At 45.5% G+C, this 17807-nt stretch overlaps 1 protein-coding gene across 12 annotated transcripts in view; it reads right to left on the reverse strand.

Moving 5' to 3' along the window:
* Positions 1-3420: 3420 nt before the first annotated feature.
* Positions 3421-17807, reverse strand: part of MTSS1 (MTSS I-BAR domain containing 1) — a 130617-nt gene continuing 116230 nt past the window's right edge. For 3 of the 12 annotated variants that reach the window (XM_063327514.1, XM_063327511.1, XM_063327513.1), the window contains 5 exons: positions 11195-11314; positions 9973-10167; positions 7705-7869; positions 7195-7357; positions 3421-5896 (listed from right to left, as the gene is read on the reverse strand). In XM_063327514.1, coding sequence (XP_063183584.1) covers positions 5199-5896; positions 7195-7357; positions 7705-7869; positions 9973-10167; positions 11195-11314 — 1341 coding nt within the window. In that variant the 3' untranslated portion in view covers positions 3421-5198. The remainder of the gene's footprint in view (positions 5897-7194; positions 7358-7704; positions 7870-9972; positions 10168-11194; positions 11315-17807) is intronic. The other 9 variants (XM_063327515.1, XM_063327516.1, XM_063327518.1 and 6 more) reach the window with 6 other exon arrangements.

Here is a 17807-nt window from a genome sequence, read left to right on the forward strand (position 1 = left end):
CTGTGGAGGACATTGCTGGAGAGCACCAGATGAAGGTTCATCCCTGTATGAACTGAATCCTGGAAAGCTCTGTCGCGTCAAGCAAGTCGCCTGCTGAGGAATATGGCTCTGGTATGCTCATTTAGGGGTCGCACACAGCTCCAGCCAGCAGGGTAATACCCTGAACTAGGTACAAAAGCTGTTTGCTTCCAGCGCTGTTCCCAAAGCATCGATACAAGACAGGAAATTTTGCTAAGGTTTCCACGAACCTCCCAGTAAGAGAATAGATGGGATATGGCCACCCAGTAAAAGCTCATAGGAAAACCTCCTGGCTCTTCACCTGTTCTCCCATTTTTAGGGCTAGAAGAGGAGATGTGGGTTAACTAATCTGACTTCCGTTCTACAGGAGATCTTTGATTGTATCATATTTAACCCGAAGGCCTAATTTTTCCATGAAGTTCAACTTAAGGCTCAAAGGTAACACGAGATGGCAAAGGCAGTAACTTCAGCTGTTCTAAGGACTAAACGTATTTCATATGGGTATAAGAGATGGCTTTAATCTGGTTGTTTTTTTAGAAATTCTACGTGGCCCTTTTCAGTAATCCTACTAAGCTAAAATATGCCTGCATTTTGGGGGGAAAAAAAAAACCCAAAACTTCACATATGCCACTGTTGAAAGTTTCAGTTTTACGAGGCAGCGGGATCTGTCCTCTCCCTCCATTAGTCCCAAGCAGTGCCAGAATTGAGGTCTGCCCTTTTCCAGCAACCCCTCCCCTCCAGCCCGTTCACCAGCTCAGCACGGAGCCGTGTCATCTCTCTGCTCCGGCATCGGTGCTTTCCCTGCAGTTTTTCGGTTCCGAAGGTGCTTCTTCATAGTAAGAGTTCCAACCTGCGCCTGTTTTTCTAATGTGTTACAGGTTTCTAACGCAGGGGCTGCTCCACCAGCGCTGCACTGCCCTAAATTAAAAACAGGGCCACGAAGGTGATCCGAGGGCTGGAGCACCTCTCCTGTGAGGACAGGCTGAGAGAGTTGGGGTTGTTCAGCCTGGAGAAGAGAAGGCTCCAGGGAGACCTTATAGCCCTTTCCAGTACCTAAAGGGGGCCTACAAGAAAGCTGTGGAGGGGCTGTTTGCAAGGGCATGTGTCGACTGGACGAGGGGCAATGGTTTTAAACTAGAGCAGGGCAGGTTTAGATTAGACATGAGGAAGAAGTTCTTTCCACTGAGGGTGGTGAGACACTGGCCCAGGTTGCCCAGAGAGGTGGTGGAGGCCCCATCCCTGGAGACATTCAAGGCCAGGCTGGATGGGGCTCTGGGCAACCTGATCTAGTTGAAGAAGTCCCTGCTGACTGCGCGGGGGTTGGACTGGATGACCTTTAAAGGTCCCTTCCAACCTGAACCATTCTATGAAATTGCCAACATGTCCTTCAGCAGCTGCTTGCATTAGCCAGAATATGAAAGGCCAAACCCAGCAAGATTCACAGCGGAACTACAACATCTCAGGGCAAACCCGTCTGTCCCAAGCTGGCTTTGCCGCTGCCCCAGCCTGTTGCCAGCAGCCCTTGGCTCGGAGCCGGAGCCGCAGCGTGGTGAGCGCTGGCGGCAGGGGCAGGCTGGTGCCGGAGCGTGGGGTGCAGGCAGTCGGAGCGGTCAGTGGGATCACACCCCATGGGTCCTAACTTCTGTTCAGACGAAGGTAAGGTTACAAAAACCGTCCCCTCTTCCTGAGCCTCACCTTCTACCAAACCCCTATCCCTGTGCTTTGCTTCTCTGGTAACTGTATTCAGAAATTATGTAAACACCAAAATACTCTAATTACGTGCCATTTTGCATCCTCTCTCCCAGTCAGCCAACCAGCCACAAGAGTTTTTTTTTTGGCTAGAAAACAGAGCAAAAAGTCCCTCCTGATTTCTATAAACACCTGAGCAGGTCTGACTGACATTCCTTAACACAACGCATACCCCACAGCCCAGTATTAAAAATAACACCGCAACAACCCATCTTCTGGATACCCCGTCCCTGGAGGTGTTCAAGGCCAGGCTGGATGGGGCTTTGAGCAGCCTGGTCTAGTGGGAGGTGTCCCTGCCCATGGCAGGGGGTTGGAACTAGATGATCTTTAAGGGCCCTTCCAACCCAAACCATTTCACGATTCTGTGACCCCACTCCACAACAGAACCATTTTGCACGTGCAGCGGCAAGGGAATTGGATCCGCTGTAGGAGCAGCAGGGATACGCTTCAAAACGAGGGAGCCTAGCCATAGACACAGCCACAGGGAGATGGGGGAATGAAACTAGAGTCCTTTTAAGACAGGACATATTTCCAGCCAAATCACCTTGAGTTTTCCTTTAACGTCTTTGTGACAAATGGAAACCTCTGGACAAAAATGACTCTATCGCAGTGGCAAGGAAATAAACAAGGCCACTGTGTGGTCACTGCAGGTGGGAGCAATGTCCTGCCTCCCTAGCTTCGCTCCTGAGGAAGCTGAACAAAAGAAAAGTCTTCAGTCACTCGGGGGGGCGTGGGAGACACGGGTGTTGTGCTCGATAAATTCTGGCTATGAAGCATGGGCAGCGTCGACAGCAGCAACTTTCCTCCTCTGCAAAAGGAGCTGCGATCCAGCACTGAAGCAGACGCACAAGGATGTGGGGTTACCTTCCTGGCCAGACAACAACAGCGAGGAGGAATGTCAGCGGCTATTCTTTAATGGGAAGCCCCCTCGTTAGCACTGCACCTCTGTTCTGCTACTACCCTTCAGCTGCACATCAGTAGAACACAGCTATATGCGATTTTTATTTACTGATTTTTTAATTCTCTCTTGCTTCTGCTACACGCGGATGGAACCTGCGTGATCTTCAGAAGCCTGATGAAGGACACCACTGGTATCCAAAGCTCTGGAAGCGGAAAGTCTTCAAGAACCGAAATACAGCAGTTTTCCAGCAGTTCTTTATTTATAATGTAGGCTTAAGCAATCATTACAATGTAGAAGGGAGACACACTTACAGCAATTATTTATACCAGTTTAGAACAAAAAACTGCACAGGGAGAGGTCAACTCTCAGTACAAACTAGCAACTAAACCACAATAATTTACCATTAGAAACATTTTATTTTTTAGCTGTGACACTGCTTTTACAATATGCAAAAACACAAACAATAGAACTATCCAAAGTGTTTTGTCACATTCTTTCTACATTGAATTTGGCAACATTTTATATTAAATTTTACCGATTATACTAACGTTTAAGAACTAAACAAGTGAAAAGCTGTACTCCGGTACAGTTACATCCATTTATTTCAAAGGTTTAAATAACACTTTTAACTATTGAGATTATCTCCTAGCAGTTTTTGTTTATGCAAAAACCATCCCAAAGCCTCATTTGCACAATGCATCAGCTGCTGTATCAAGGTTGGTGGGCTACACCACAGGCACTACTGTTTATTATATTCTGTAATAAGGAGCTTGTTTTTCAAAGAAAGGAAGGTTTAATATTTTCTAAGAATCATGCTTTTTTTTTTATTTTATTTTTGCTTCTAAGCCATAACAAAAAAAAAAAAAAGTTAGCAACCACAGCAGTGTAAAATGTTATATAGAACACAGCGACTACACAGTTACTAGAAGATTCACATCCAATGCAGTTATGTATTAAAGCATAAGAGGTTTATGGAGGCAAGTCTAGAGCCAACAGAAATCTGCAGAGCGCGTGGTGGAAACTAGCCCCTTTAATATGTAATTTTTGGTGCGTTTTTCAACAATCCCGGATGCGGGAGCCTGGCGTCCGTCCACGCGTGGGTCTGCTGCGGGCGGGCGGACGGCATCCCTCCGGACTGTCGGGTGGGAACACGTGTCGTGCCCCGGGGTCTGCACATTTCTATCAGCTTTAGGAGACGGGTATTGCAGCAATAACTTACTTTTACTTTAAGGAAAAAATCCAACTCTTAATAATTCTATCAACAGCGTTCCAAAAAACATGACTTAAAAGTACAAAAAAAGAGAACGTAGTGGTCAGGTTCCCGGTATTATCAAAAAAAGAGTTCTCTCTCCCCACCCCCCACCCCCCACCCCTTTCTTTTCGGTATTTAAGAAAAGCCAATCAACTGCCATTTAGAAGAAGTTAAGAAAAACAAGCCCCTGTATTGGAAAGAAACATTCGCAGTTTGTTAGATCACAAGCTGGTTACACCTGTCAAATTGTTAATTTTTTTTTTTTTTCTCAAAATATTTGGGCTTTCCAAGGCGCCCAGCCTGCTGGGCACAAGTCAGAAAAAGGCATTTTGATAATATCTAAGAACTCCCTGCTTGCGTTTTAAAAACGTTGTCCCATTTGTAACTGCCTGAAGCCTGTCGTCCTTGTTTGTACTCAGTGAAAGGATGAGCGGAACGGAAAGCGAGGGCGGAAGGACCAAGCCCGCGGAGCTCAGGCTGCATGCACGTGACTGAGAGTTGCGGCTGTGCAGTCGGAAAAGAAACGTGGAAAAAACCCAGTCTTTTAAAACACCCTACAGAAACAAAACACTGCAATCCAATATGGCTTATTCTGATGCATTTACCATGAAGCTACTAGTAATTAATCCTACTAGGCTACTTTTGTGCAACAGCATCTGCTATTTTGACGGCATCTCCCTCCCCCCACTACCCCCCAAATACTCTACCAACTGCAGGTTTCTTCCTTGCATTATATATTGCTTTTATTGTCAATTGTTATTCCCGCTTTGCAAACATTTATTTTTTTTAATACTTAAACGAGGATCTGTTCCTTACAGTTCGACTTAAACTTCAAAATAAGTCCCGTTGTTTTGTTTTTTTAACCTCACTATTACAAGGCGCTCTACAAAAGCTCGCAAAAAAGCCAAATTTTCATTAAATCCCTTTGCTGAAGTTAACTACTCGACATTTTTTTTTTTCTCCTATGATTTAAAACTTTACAAAGAGAGTTATAAAAAAGGTAAATGGGATTTGGCACCTTCAGAAAAAATTAAAAGTGTAACTTAGATCAAAAAAATGCAGAAACGAAATCATTGATATTTACAAATTAAAACACCAGTGAAGATTATGTCTTACTACGCTCTTTCACCTTGTTTTTCTCTTTTAGAGTACTTTCAGACTGTCTGTTACCGAGTATCTTAAAAAAATTCATTGATTACAGATTGGAATGGACAGAGACAAATTAGTTTCCTCACAGTTCATTCTCGGCGGCTGAGTACTCTGGCAGCTCTTCCACTCCTAGGAAATACGAGGTGCTGAGCGATCATTCGTGGTCGTCTTCTTCAGTTTGACGCCGCGCCGGATGGCGTTCAGCATGTCTTCACCTTGGGGGGCGTCCCCAGGACTCAGCTCCGCGGGATCGAGCTCCGGCTGGCCGGCGGGCGCCAGGCTGCTGACACCATCCCGGTCGCCGTCTTCCCCCTCGCTCTCAGGGACCGCTTGCCTCTGCTCGTCACCAGCGCTCAGTTTCTGGCTTGACGGCGGAGGGTTGACGGATGCTTGTCCGCTCCATGAGGATGAGGGCATGCTGGTGACACCTTGCCCGCCATCTCCCGCTGCCGGAGACTCGGGACTTTGCTCGGGACATTCTTCTGTCCCGGCGAGGGCGCCAGGCAGCCCCCCTGGGATATCGGGGACAGTTGGTGTTTTGACAGGAATCACCGGCGTCTTGATGGGAATCGGGCCTCCCCCGATGGTGCCGCGTCTGACTGAAGGCTTGGTGGAAGGGGTCCGTCTGATGGTGGCGACGCCGGGGGTGACTATGACCGGTCCAAGCGTGGTTGGTAGACCTGCGGTGGAAGCAGGACGCTTGGTTTGAAACATTCTGCGATAGGACTGGCTAATGTCGCTGTTTCTTGGGATGGTGGAAGATTTGTCAAACTCTTGCTGTTCTGCCTCCTGGTCACCACTCACAGAGAAATAATCATAATCTGAAACTGATGCCAAAAGACAGAGTCAGGAACAAGCTGGAGAAGCAGCTGAGTCACGTCAGTAAGTCTAAAGTATGTATAACCAAACAAGTATACATAAACAATAAAAGCCAGGAGGTCAACAGCAATTAAGGGAGGCTTCTAGGAGGCAGGAAGCCTGAGATACCGTGACCAAGATTCTCAGAGAGCGGGGCTGAAGGCAGGCACTGCAGCAGACGGACCCTAAAGCTGCAGGTTGCCCACATCTCTTGTGAACGAGAACTTTCCACATTCAGTACCTTCTCTGAAATGAACTAATTAAGTAACCAAGACTCCATGTTTGTTGCCAAAATTAAGATACCAAACCCAGCATCCTACAAGCCATATGTTACCACTTGTAGATGCAAACATGTAAAACAGTCAGTGACTAAGAAGGGTATTTTAGACTAGGCAATGTGGGGCTCGGGGGAACGTGTGCCAGTGATTTCAGCAGCAAATTTGCTTATTTTGCAAACAAAGTAAACCCCAGCTGCCAGGTCTGAAAACTCAGCCTCAGCTTTAATAATTGTGTCGGTTTCCCTCCTTTCCATGGAACTGCTGAGCCAAGCCAGGCCCTCCGCAAGCCCTCCTGCCTCTTGTGACCGCACACCACGACCGACCTCAGCTGAGCAAACAAGGCGGTTTCTGAACTGCAGACACCAAACTCAGTCCCTCTCATCTGGCTGCTGGTTCTGAAAATGGGTACAAAACCCATCGCCTTATATGCACCTTCCCAGGTACGTCCAACTTAAAGGTCTCCAATGGATTCTTTTCCAATTATGACAATTTCTGCTTAGGTAGGAAATAAAAGGTCACAAATGGAAACCAAGAGCAGATTCAGAGTACTGACAGAGCAATAAAGCAAAGCACGAGCAAGAAAGCAAAGCTCATGAGTGCGTATTTTCCAAGACGCGTGTGTGAAAGGACACTACCACCACAAGAAGTGTATGATGCAAAACCAGTGTCATTCCACTTAACCCGAGAAATGTAATTCCAGCATCTTCTTTAAAATGGTGGCACCCTCAAGCTAAAACCCATTCCAGTAATGCACAAGAAAATATGACTGGTCAGCATGCAGCAATCCAGGTTTCTACTTAGTTAATGAATCCAGGCTGCATTCCAAGCTGGAAAAAACTTCACAACAGTAACGTTCACACCTTTCTCCCCAGCTGACTACAAAGGCAGTGAGGGATAGCTGCTGGAATACATCTCCTTGGCACCGAGGGGTGAGCGTATGATGGTCAGGCTGGGAAAGCTCTGAAAAAGAACGTCTCTTGGACAGGTACCTTGAGACGGGATCGTGTCCTCTGAACAGCACGGAGTTGTTGTCTGGGTGCTGTAGCCGCTGGAGCACTGCAAGGAATCCCGACTGCTCCTCTGGGTGTCCAGCTGCAGCCCTCTTGTCAGAGCGAGCGCCAGCTCCTCGCAGGCCTCCATCTCCTCACCCTGCTGTTCGCGCACAGAAAGGAGACTCGTTAAGTCTCGAACAGTTAATCAGTCTTCACTGACCTCTAGCTGTCTCTCCTCCTCAGACTTGTCACCATCGCAACCCAACAGGATTGTGTCCAACCATTTACTAGGGCTCCAAAGAAACAGACGCTTCTTTGGATGCTCTTGCTCTACCCAATACCCAACAGCATATTCTCACGTCGCTTCCACTGACCACCCCAACACCACACCAGTCCTGCCTGTTGGATAAACACGGGCCGACACGAAGCACGGCAAACAAGTACTGGCAGGAGCTAGCACAGCCGCTTCCTTCGCACCAAACAGCATATTAGAAATTAGAGCTTCACCCTTGTGGCAGCCGACACCGTCATGCTCCGAGGTCTCTGGGCCTCCTCAGGGGACACGGGTGGTCCGCTCTGAGCTCCTCCATTGAGATCTGGTTCGCGCTTTTCCTTGCGACGTTGCAATGTGTTCACCATTGGCTGATCGTATGGGCCTGGTTTGGCCCAGTCCTAAGGAAATGTGCTTGTTAGTGATAGTTTTCATCCGTAATTGTGCTTTAATTACAAGTAAAACTATGCAAAGGGGCAATTTTAATGCAACAGACATTACGTATCAAACTGGATATGCCTTTCTGAATAGGCCAGAAATAAATTTGAGAATATTAAAAATCTTCACTTACAAATCCTATCGCCCTTTATTAAAGGGAATCTAAATTTCCAATTCTATTTAACTGTTCTTATGTGAAGATATTTAACATTTTAATACTATAGTTTTCTCTAAATGAAATTCTGTTGTGTTAAAGCCTATATTTTCAGAAATTCAAATGCAAAAACCACTGGCACGCAGCAGAAAATATAGATAAACGTCCAATCAGCGATGTAACTGCTCTAGATGTACGCAACTTCTGTTGAGCATGTCTTCAATTCTGAAAAATTAGGCTTGAACAGATTCTTGATACACATTAGAGGAGCAACTCTGAGTAATCTCTCGGTTGACTTGCTAGCTGAAATCTAGATTATAATAATCATCTGTACCGAAGAAAGACTTAACTTCACTCTGAATTACTGGTGCCAAATTTGAAACAGAAATTCCTCAGGCCACGAGGGCTATATTCACTCAGGGCTCTATTAAGCAAAGTCCTGAGGGTGTCCAGAAACCAGACGTGGCACACAGAGAGCAGGACTGACCGGTGACCTGTGCTGGGACGCAGAACCACCGCTACGCAGCAGCTCCCCAGATGTGAGCTGCCGTAGGGGCAAGCCCACTCCTAAGAGAGTTTTCCTCCACCGAGATAAGGGGTACTTTAAAAATAAAAATAGAAGAAACAACTTGTGCGTGAGAACAGGCCACAGACCCCACCACTGGCAGCAGCTGGCTGCTGGGCAGCCTCCGCACAGTCTGCTGATAAAGAATTAACGACGGGCTAAGGCCACGCTCTAGATGTCACTGACATGTGTCTCAGTCCAAGGTATGAGTGCACGGCAGCTGTACTGACAGAAGCCCCTCGTGCAGACAGGTATTTTGGTTTTATTAACACATACGGAACTCTGCTTTGCCTTAACAGTTGTGTCTCCGCTGGAAGTTTTGCTGTGAAATATACTGGCAAAGCGCTTCTAGCATAGACACAACTAATGATGCTGAAGCCCCAGGACCACTGTGGCCACCCTGGCTGTGCGTTTCAACAGTCTCCAGCTGCTGGAGAGCGAGATTAGGGGGATCTGTAATGAGGTATCTCAATTTACATGTTTAAGAAGGTCCCGTGGTGCATATGCAGTGTCATATAACCATCCACAGGCATCTAAGACCTGGGCAGCTGCTATCAACTGCACAACAGCCTCGTGAAGATTCAGGGCAACAGACAAGAGACCTTCTCCCCTCGCTCCGGGGCAGTCTCCCAGGGGAATCACCTGGCCGGGATGAGAGTCAATGCTCCATCAGAGCGGAGACGTTTTGATGCCAAGGAAGATCCCTGCAGATCCAGCTGGAGCAACTGAAAGAAGTTCCTGCACTCTGACTTTTTCGGTGGTCTCACCCAAGAGAGCAAAACAAGCTGGGTGAGCCCTCCCAGTCTGTGGCAGCAAAGCTAGGACAGCTTCAGTCACCGCTGGGGTTCTCCTGGTGACGAGCGCCTTCTTAAACCGCTCCAGCTGGATCTACAAGAGCATGGCTGCCTAAGGCCAAGGTCAGGGCCAAGCACAGCCGCCGCAGGGAGAAGATCGTGTTGTTCAACGTATGGTTTCACTAAGCCGACTGGATGCCAAGCCTGCACTTCCCTGCTGAAGCGAGCGCTTTGGCGGCGCTCAACAAGCTCTCTTCTCGCTGAATAGAGCCCAGAGTGCTTTCACCAACGTTCCAGAGTTAAACTATTCCTTCCTACCTAGGTGTTGTCAGCTTTAATGTGTTTTAGGCAGTGCCGGAATAGACAAGGTCATTCAGAAATATCCACTACTGGATTTTAGCTCTCTGATTATCACCATGCAGCGCCCATTCAGAGTGATATTAAACAGAGCAAATCAACGAGTAATTACATGGATCGAAAGGTAGCAACAACCGCCGTGCGCACGCTGTTGGTATGAGGAGGTGAGGACTGCCACAACAAAAGGAACACAAACCTTCCAGCTAGGGATCTTAGATGATGGTAACATGCCTGGCCCAATGGTGTAATAATGAACGTAGTCTGGAAGGAGGGCTGAGGGAGCCCGAGTCCACGCGCGGGAGACAGGCGGGAAATGAGGGAAAGGACCTGCACCAACTGAAGCTACGGATGGGTCACTTGATAAACTACAGTGATAAAACCCATTAGACAACTGGAAACGAAACAAATAAACAAACAAAAACAGAGAAATTAATATAAACAGAATGAATATGAAAATATACTGCGACTCTGATGTTCAAGGGAGAAAACTTCTGTATCTTAACACAAAAGAAAGAAAAAACCTTAGCTTTGCTGCAAATAAACAACAGAAAATTGATACAATGCTTGGTTCAGAAGTGAGACTGCTTGAAAATTGTTATTTGGTATAACAAATTTCAGACTTCAGTCTAGCAGTCATTGTCTCCAGCTGGGCAGCTTTGCCTTCTGTCCATGAACGCGGCACACTCTGGAAAAGCCTTTGCAGTTTAGGTGCCCTGCAGACCGCGGACATAGAAACGAAACATTCCCAACACTGGAGGCATTCGCATTGGTGGCGTTTATTCTATGTAGCTGGACAGAGAGGAAAAGCACACAGCCTTCGAAAATGACGTGTTCTGGCCGTGTGATGATATGGAAGGGGGGAAAAAAAAAAAAAAGGAAAAAAACCAACAGCAAGGATTTACCAGATGAGAACGGAGACCGCTACCACTTCCTCCCCCAATTCAGAGTGTATCCTCCATAATTTATTCCAGCCGTGTGTATTTTTTTTTCCTTTTTGTTTTGGTCAAAACCACACCCCAATTGCTCAGTGTAATGCGTACCACCTAGCAGGAGAAGGGGGAGAAGCCACAAACAGTACAACCCGGGCAAGCTGCTCCTTGCTAGGCAACCAGGGGGGTTTGGGCACCGTTCCACAATCTCTTTGAGTAGAAAAGGTGGACAAAGAGCTTTTCTTAGAAAATCACCCCTGTAAAATGCCCGATTTGCAGCTTCCCCCTAGCAGCTAGTTTAAAGGCAAGCATCGCCGTGATTTATTTGCACAGATTCATTTCTAAGGGAGTGTGCAACAGTTCCTATTCTCATCTTCACAGGGAGGAATCCAGGCTGCATCCCATGCACGGAGTTTTTTTTGTCCAAATGTTGCTGGGTTTGGATAACGAGCTAGTAGGTTTGTATGTCTTTGAGATGAAGTTTTTCACCTTATCTGTGGAGGCCCAAGCCCCCATGGTGGAGCCTGAGCTGACTGAGGTGGGGGAACTGCACTCGCTCACTGACTGGCAGGTTTCAGAGGCTTCTGAAGAGGCAGAGCTGGACGAATTCTGCAGCGTGAAACAGCACCGCAACGCAGGGAAAGGATACACAAGCCACCAAAAAAGAAAAACAAAACAAAACAAAACAAAACACACACGCACACACACAAAAAAAAAAAAGACAAAAAGCACATACACAGAGACACACACAGGAGAGAGGGAAGGATGAGAGAAGCAGAGGGTTAGGGTTTTAAAAATCAATTAGAAACTGCTCAAAACCATTGCTAATGTTCAGGAAATCTATGAGAAACAAAACAAGCCATTTGCTTAATGTGAGAACTTGCCACGCTGCTTGAGAATGAGGGAATTGAGGCGGCGATCTCAACTCCTCATTGCAATTTCAGCGTCTCAATTCTGTTAGCTGTCTCAGAGCAAGAAGCTGAGGGAACCTACGGTCCAAACATGCAATATACCGAGACAACTGATTTTATACTGAAAAGCAGATCATCAGTACTTTAAAGACACAAAGTTTAGATTTAAAACATGGAGCAGCAAACGTCACTTACATTCACAAGTTCTCAGATATTCTGATCTGCAAAAGCGCTTGTGAAAAGCTCATCTGAGCGCAAATATCATGGAACAGAGAAAGAAGTGATACTTACCAAAGCTGGAGGCTTCCAAAGTGCATTATCTGTATGCATGTGCCTCTGCAGGTAGTATGCATACACCCAGAGCACTCTGACTCAAACTTTTCTGCCCAGCAGCCAGTATGAAGGTACATGTACTCTGCTGAGTGCATAAATGGTGGCTTGTGCTTGCCACCCACCTCCTCTTAACAGCAGAGAGAGAAAATATCAGGGGCTTGGACGGAGAGGGAAGGAAAATGCAGGACATGGAGTGTCCATCAAACACCTCAAACATTTAGCTCCTAGCTAGGAACTTCTCTTCCACTTTTCAGTGCACACCTTTATGTATATTTGCTGCTTTAAGACCTTTATAATAGCATTTAATTCACCTACAGGCAAGCCATGGTGAATAACCACGTGGACCATTTTACCAACTACAAAGCTCTTGCACATCTCCCCCTCGTAAGTGGCACCACCCTCAGCAGGGATGTGTGTGCAGGTCCAACCGAGTGCTTGGAAGCGGTCAAGGATAGTGGCAAAGTTGCCAGGGCAGCACCGAGCTTTCTTCATTGCCACGAAATTCCACACTACCACGACTAGTTCATCCCTTGCTAGTCTGGGACCTGTGAAGCAAGTCTATCTAAGGATATCCCTGGCATTTTATTTTATGACAGCAGAGGGAATGCGCTCTTGTATCAACTTTGTGTAGCAAAGTCTCAAATTTCAAGGAACGATACTTTGAAGACGAAGGGAAATCTCATCTGAAATAACATTTCATCAGTTAACCTTAGATGAGATCTTGGGGTGAGTCTGCAATAAAAGGATAGCTGGATAAGAGGCACTCAGAGGAGTAATTACTGCTAACACCCAGAAGCTATGCATAAGGAATGGATATCTAACTGCCTAGGTAAAGATGTTAGTCTCCTGAGATGGGATACCATCACCAGAAGGATTTTGGTGAAGACCGTTGGGGCTGTTGAGAAGCCAATACAGTATCAGCGTCCTGAGCTTATCAGCAAACTGTGGATTTAGAGGAAACTTTGCAAGGGCTGTTGAGAAAAAAAAAAAAAGGCATGTAATGTGGTGGACTATTTTATAGAAATAACGCGCATCCCATCTTATGCTGACATGAGATCAGATCTGCAGTGACCTGTCAAATGTGTTTAGGGCACAAGTAAGCTCAGCTAACAAAGCTTGTATTCAAAGTGCAGTTAAGAGTTGAGGTAAAAATAAGATCAGAAGAAACTACAAGAAATGACATGTAGCTATTAAGGAGAGAAGCGAAAAGGATGCAGTGGGGTACCCGATGATGCAGCGACTTCATGATTTGTGGAACTTGTCACGTTCTTGATTTAATGCAACTCCTTTTACAGGAGAAAAACCTCTAAAAATAAGAATACTGACAGTCATGAGCTGCCATCAGACATAACTACAGTACACTAAATGGAGAGGAGCCTATTTTTTCTATCTTTAGAGAACAATACATTATAGAAAATTAGCTTTTAGACTATAACTCCAAGTTCTGCTTGACATTCTAGGTAGCTCAACAAAAGAAACTGTTTGACAAGCCCCATGAGAACACTCATGCTAGCGTTACACTTTGGCCAGGGGGAAAAAAAAAAAAAAGAGAAAAATATAATTTCAGAAAATCCTTTCTGAAACCTCATGCTTATGGCCCAAAAGACCCTTCTGGGTCTGCATACCCTGCGCACGGCAGGACAGACAGGGAAGAGTCTGAATTACAAATACTGTATCACACCACCTTGTTTTCTGCAGATGCCCTGATGATAACAGGGTGAATTTGGTGATTTGATGATAACAAGTGAGAATCTGGAGTTTACAGACGATAGACTATTCCTTTTTACAAGCCAGAAAATTCAAGAGGTTACGTCAAGCATTGGCAGAAACGGGTCACAAATGTTTATTAGCAATAAAGCTGTATGTAGCAACTAGATGGAAAAATGCCAAAAATGCGAATTCTGAAGATGCAAAGAATGGTTTGATTTATTTGGTGTATGGGGAAAAAAGATTGGAAGTGGTGAACTTATTTTTGCAATAAAGTGACTCCAAGGTGAAAGAAAGACAAAAGCAAGCACTCTCCCACTAACTCAGTGGGGCCATTTCCAACAGGCAAAGATGGACAAAGGATAAACCAAGACGCCGTGGGGAAAACACCTTGGTAGTTGAAGGAAACGCAACAGTGAGAAAATGACGGAGAGGGAGGCAGAATAATACTGAACTCCTGAAGGAAAAGCGTAAAGAAAACACAAGCGGCAGCAGGTCAAAGGCTGCCTGGATCTGACTGCAGAAACAGTCCTGCCTGGTCGGACCCGGGCGTGGGAAGCACAGACCACCCTTCGCTTCTCAGCAGAAAGTACACCAGGGGCTGAAACCAGGAAGTGCCCAGTTACTGCTTGGGCAAAAAGTCTCCAAACTTTTGAGTGCCTGTTCCAGATGCACCCCCACCGGCACCCGCGGCCCCGGCAGCACACGCACGGGCAAACACCGGGCAGAGCAATTCCTCCTCCACCTCCCGAGGAGTGAGAAACCCGACTATGGGATTTTTTGAACTTATTTTAGTCAACCTCCTTTTTAAAATGATTGTTTAGTTTGAATCATTTTTAAAATCAGTTCTTTCATTTTAGCTATTTTAACCCTGAGCGATTATTTTTTTTTATTTTCCACAGCTGTGATAACGGTGATTCTGCTCTGCTCAAACCATCTCTTCTGCGAAAAAGCTTAAAGTTAACGGCATCAGCAGAAAGCTCAAACTGTGCTCTGCACAGCAGCAACCAGTTCCTCAAATGTACGTTACACACAGTAGCTTGGTATCTGGTCTCTCTGACATTGTGCTACGGCTTGTTCTTGGGTAGTGTCCCACTGCTTGGTGTGGTAGCTATGAATTCCAGCATGGATATATAAGAAAAAAAGCTATATTTTGGGCTACTGGACCGTATGATTATATTTTCCATCTGTTGTCCTACTAACCTATAAAAGGACTGCAGTTACCTTGGATTACTTGCATCCTTTGTTTGCTACGTTTTCCGTCCAAATATAGTATTGCTTTTTTAAGCCCTTCCCTTCCTCAACTACTAGAGAGAGCTTGCTGGGCAAGGGTGTCCCAGGAGACCAAATCCCGATGAAGAGCTTGGTCCAATGTCCCTCTACAGGCAGTGGAAGACATCTCAGTCACCTTTCAGAAAGCTCTGGACAGTGACTCAAGGTCACCTCCTCAGTTTGTCTCACTTCCAGGAACACGTCTCTACTGAGCCCTTTTTTCTAGTCAGGGACAAACCGTAGGGAAACTCAACTCAAAAAAGGAAGTTTAGGAGAAACAAATACCTGCTGATAATTTACAGACGCAATTCAGTTCTTCTGGGTTTTTTGGTTTTATTTTTTTTAAGGTCTGATTTGGAAGCATTTCTTAATTTACATGGAAAACTGAGTAGTTGTAATAATATAGTTCCCCTATTCTACCTTCAAGCTATTTCAAGCAGTGGAGTCTCCTCAAAAGCAGAATCTTTCCAGCTTGCTAATCTGTACACGCAGAAGCAAGTTCACATTCAGTTTCCCTCTACTTCACTGTTTAGGAAAAGCGATTTCCAGAATATTCTAACAATAAGACTCAGTCCTCTGCTGTTTGACAGCACGCCAGCAGGTGTTTTTGTTCTCTTCTTCATCTGCTTCTTTCTCTCCCCTTGCTTTCATCCCCACGAAGTCATAAGCGGCCTCTAAAATCCAACCGTATAATTGCTTCCCCTGTGCGTGTTCACTCCAAGGCCAGAGGATCCTTCTATTATTACCCCCCTAAATCAAACATAACCGTACTACTACCATATTGCTTCATCCCAGATACCGCCAGACCTCAGTTTCTCTACTACATAGGGCAACGGTAGCAGCACCAGCCACGTTCAGCCTCCATCCAAGAGCTACCCTGTGCTCCCAGCAGCAGAAGGGCTTTACGCGGTTCCAGTACATGCCATGGGCAACGCTGGCCAGGGCTGACCTCAAATCTGGCACTCGGAGACACTGTTCTGCTCCAGAAAGAGACCTGTGATGCTTTTCCAGCTGTTCAGCTATATCCAAATGCACTTGCTTAATTAAGATTAAAGCATTTTACAGTGACCTTTCCACATGCACAGCTATCTGTTACAGGCTAACACTTTCGCTCCCAGTGATGTTCCAGCAACGCTGCAGAAAAGTGATCGCACTCAACCAGGGTAAGGGCAGAGTCTGGTTTTATAATTGCTCTTTTTCCTATCTTCTATGCAGAGTGTGGTAACTGTAAAGACTTACTACTCAGCAGCTACAGGCTTAAAAGAAGTCTTCATTTTGCCAGTCATCTCTCCTCTGGTATAGTCGGTTACCTTGTTTAAATCTCTACTTATTCCTTGTTTGATTTCCTCCCCCCTCACCTGAGATTTTGAATAAATTCAGTATAATTTTCAGTGACACCTGCTTGTCTAAAATGTAGTGAGAGCATAAAAGCTTCACATAGCTTGTACAGTCTCATTCCCATAATATGGGAATTTTATGTAGCCCCCTTCTACTTTTTTTTTTTTTTTTAAATCCACTATTAAAAGAAAAACGGGCTTTGCTGCCTTCAAAACTACCGCTGCCAGTAGATGCCACAGCATGGAGCTAGCAAACAACAGCAAAGTGTCCACCTGCGCGAGATACATAGCTTTTAATTTCCTTTGTTGATTCCAGAGCTCGCTTTTCTGCTGGCTCAGTGTCACCACCAGAAACAATGACATCAGTGTTTTAGAAACAGTCGGCAGCCGCTATCGCTGCTCCTCCCCACCCACCACCGAGCCTCCAAAGCACAATACCACAAGGAAGATCTGTCAGTTGGTTAGAGACACACAACACAAAATAACGCTGTAAATTGAACAGCTTCTCGGTAAGCTCACGATCACAATTATCTGTCAGCACAACACACACATTTTACTTAGTGCTGAACATACAAAGCAAGACACTTAAGCAAAGATGAAGCGGCCAGGCAATGATCTGTTACCTTTTCCTCTGCGTAAAGGTATACAGAACTAGAGACACACAGAGCACATACCTATTTGTTATACCAACACACTACACTTGTCAAGTCAACGCCACACTGCTGCAGCCTTCTACAGCTCACGAATAGCTCAAGTGATGCTGGGATCAGTTTGCAACTTTATGGGCAGTTTCTAAAATGAAGTGAAAGCATAGGAACTTAGCTGGTGTAAATCAGCGTGACGCCCATCAGCTTTAAGATGTCCCGCCAGCTGATACCTGCCTAAGTTCTCCCCCCTGCTTAACAGGGGAACTTGCAAAGAGAGGTGTTGGGTTTTTTCCATGCTGGGGGCAATTGCAAAGTTACATCTTCATCTGCAAACACGGCATCATCATGTAGATTACCGCCCTTTTATGCAGGTGCAGTGGATACTATGAAAACCAAAGATGATGCTAGCATGTGTAACTGATGCATGTATCTTAAAAGTCAACTTCCTTACCTTGTTACTATTCCAGTTTACTTTATTATTGCTCATTTACTTTTTTGCATTTCACTTAGGTTAGCCATAGCCAATCTAAATAAAACATTCATTTTATTAGTGCGCACAAAGTTCTTCGGGATGTCATCTATAAAAAAATGCCGATATGTCCAGACTGGGGACAGTGCAGAAGATGTATTCGTTTGAAAAGAGCATTTCTATTAAAATGAAAGAGGTAAATATATTAAAAAACTGTTGAGTTTCCCTTGAGAACATGTTCCAAGCCTAAATGAACCAGTGTTGTTTTGGAAGATACCCTGAAAATTTCACTAAGGGTGCTACTTACTACATGTTCTGCAAAAAATAAGGGTCTGTGTGCTGACAAAGGTGGTCTGGGAGTAGCTTAAGTGTGCAGGTGACACTTGGTAACTGCTAACACTGAAATTGTTGGCTGTTTGCTGACTG

Source organism: Chroicocephalus ridibundus, chromosome 2, assembly GCF_963924245.1.
Source record: "Chroicocephalus ridibundus chromosome 2, bChrRid1.1, whole genome shotgun sequence".
Taxonomy (NCBI): domain Eukaryota; kingdom Metazoa; phylum Chordata; class Aves; order Charadriiformes; family Laridae; genus Chroicocephalus; species Chroicocephalus ridibundus.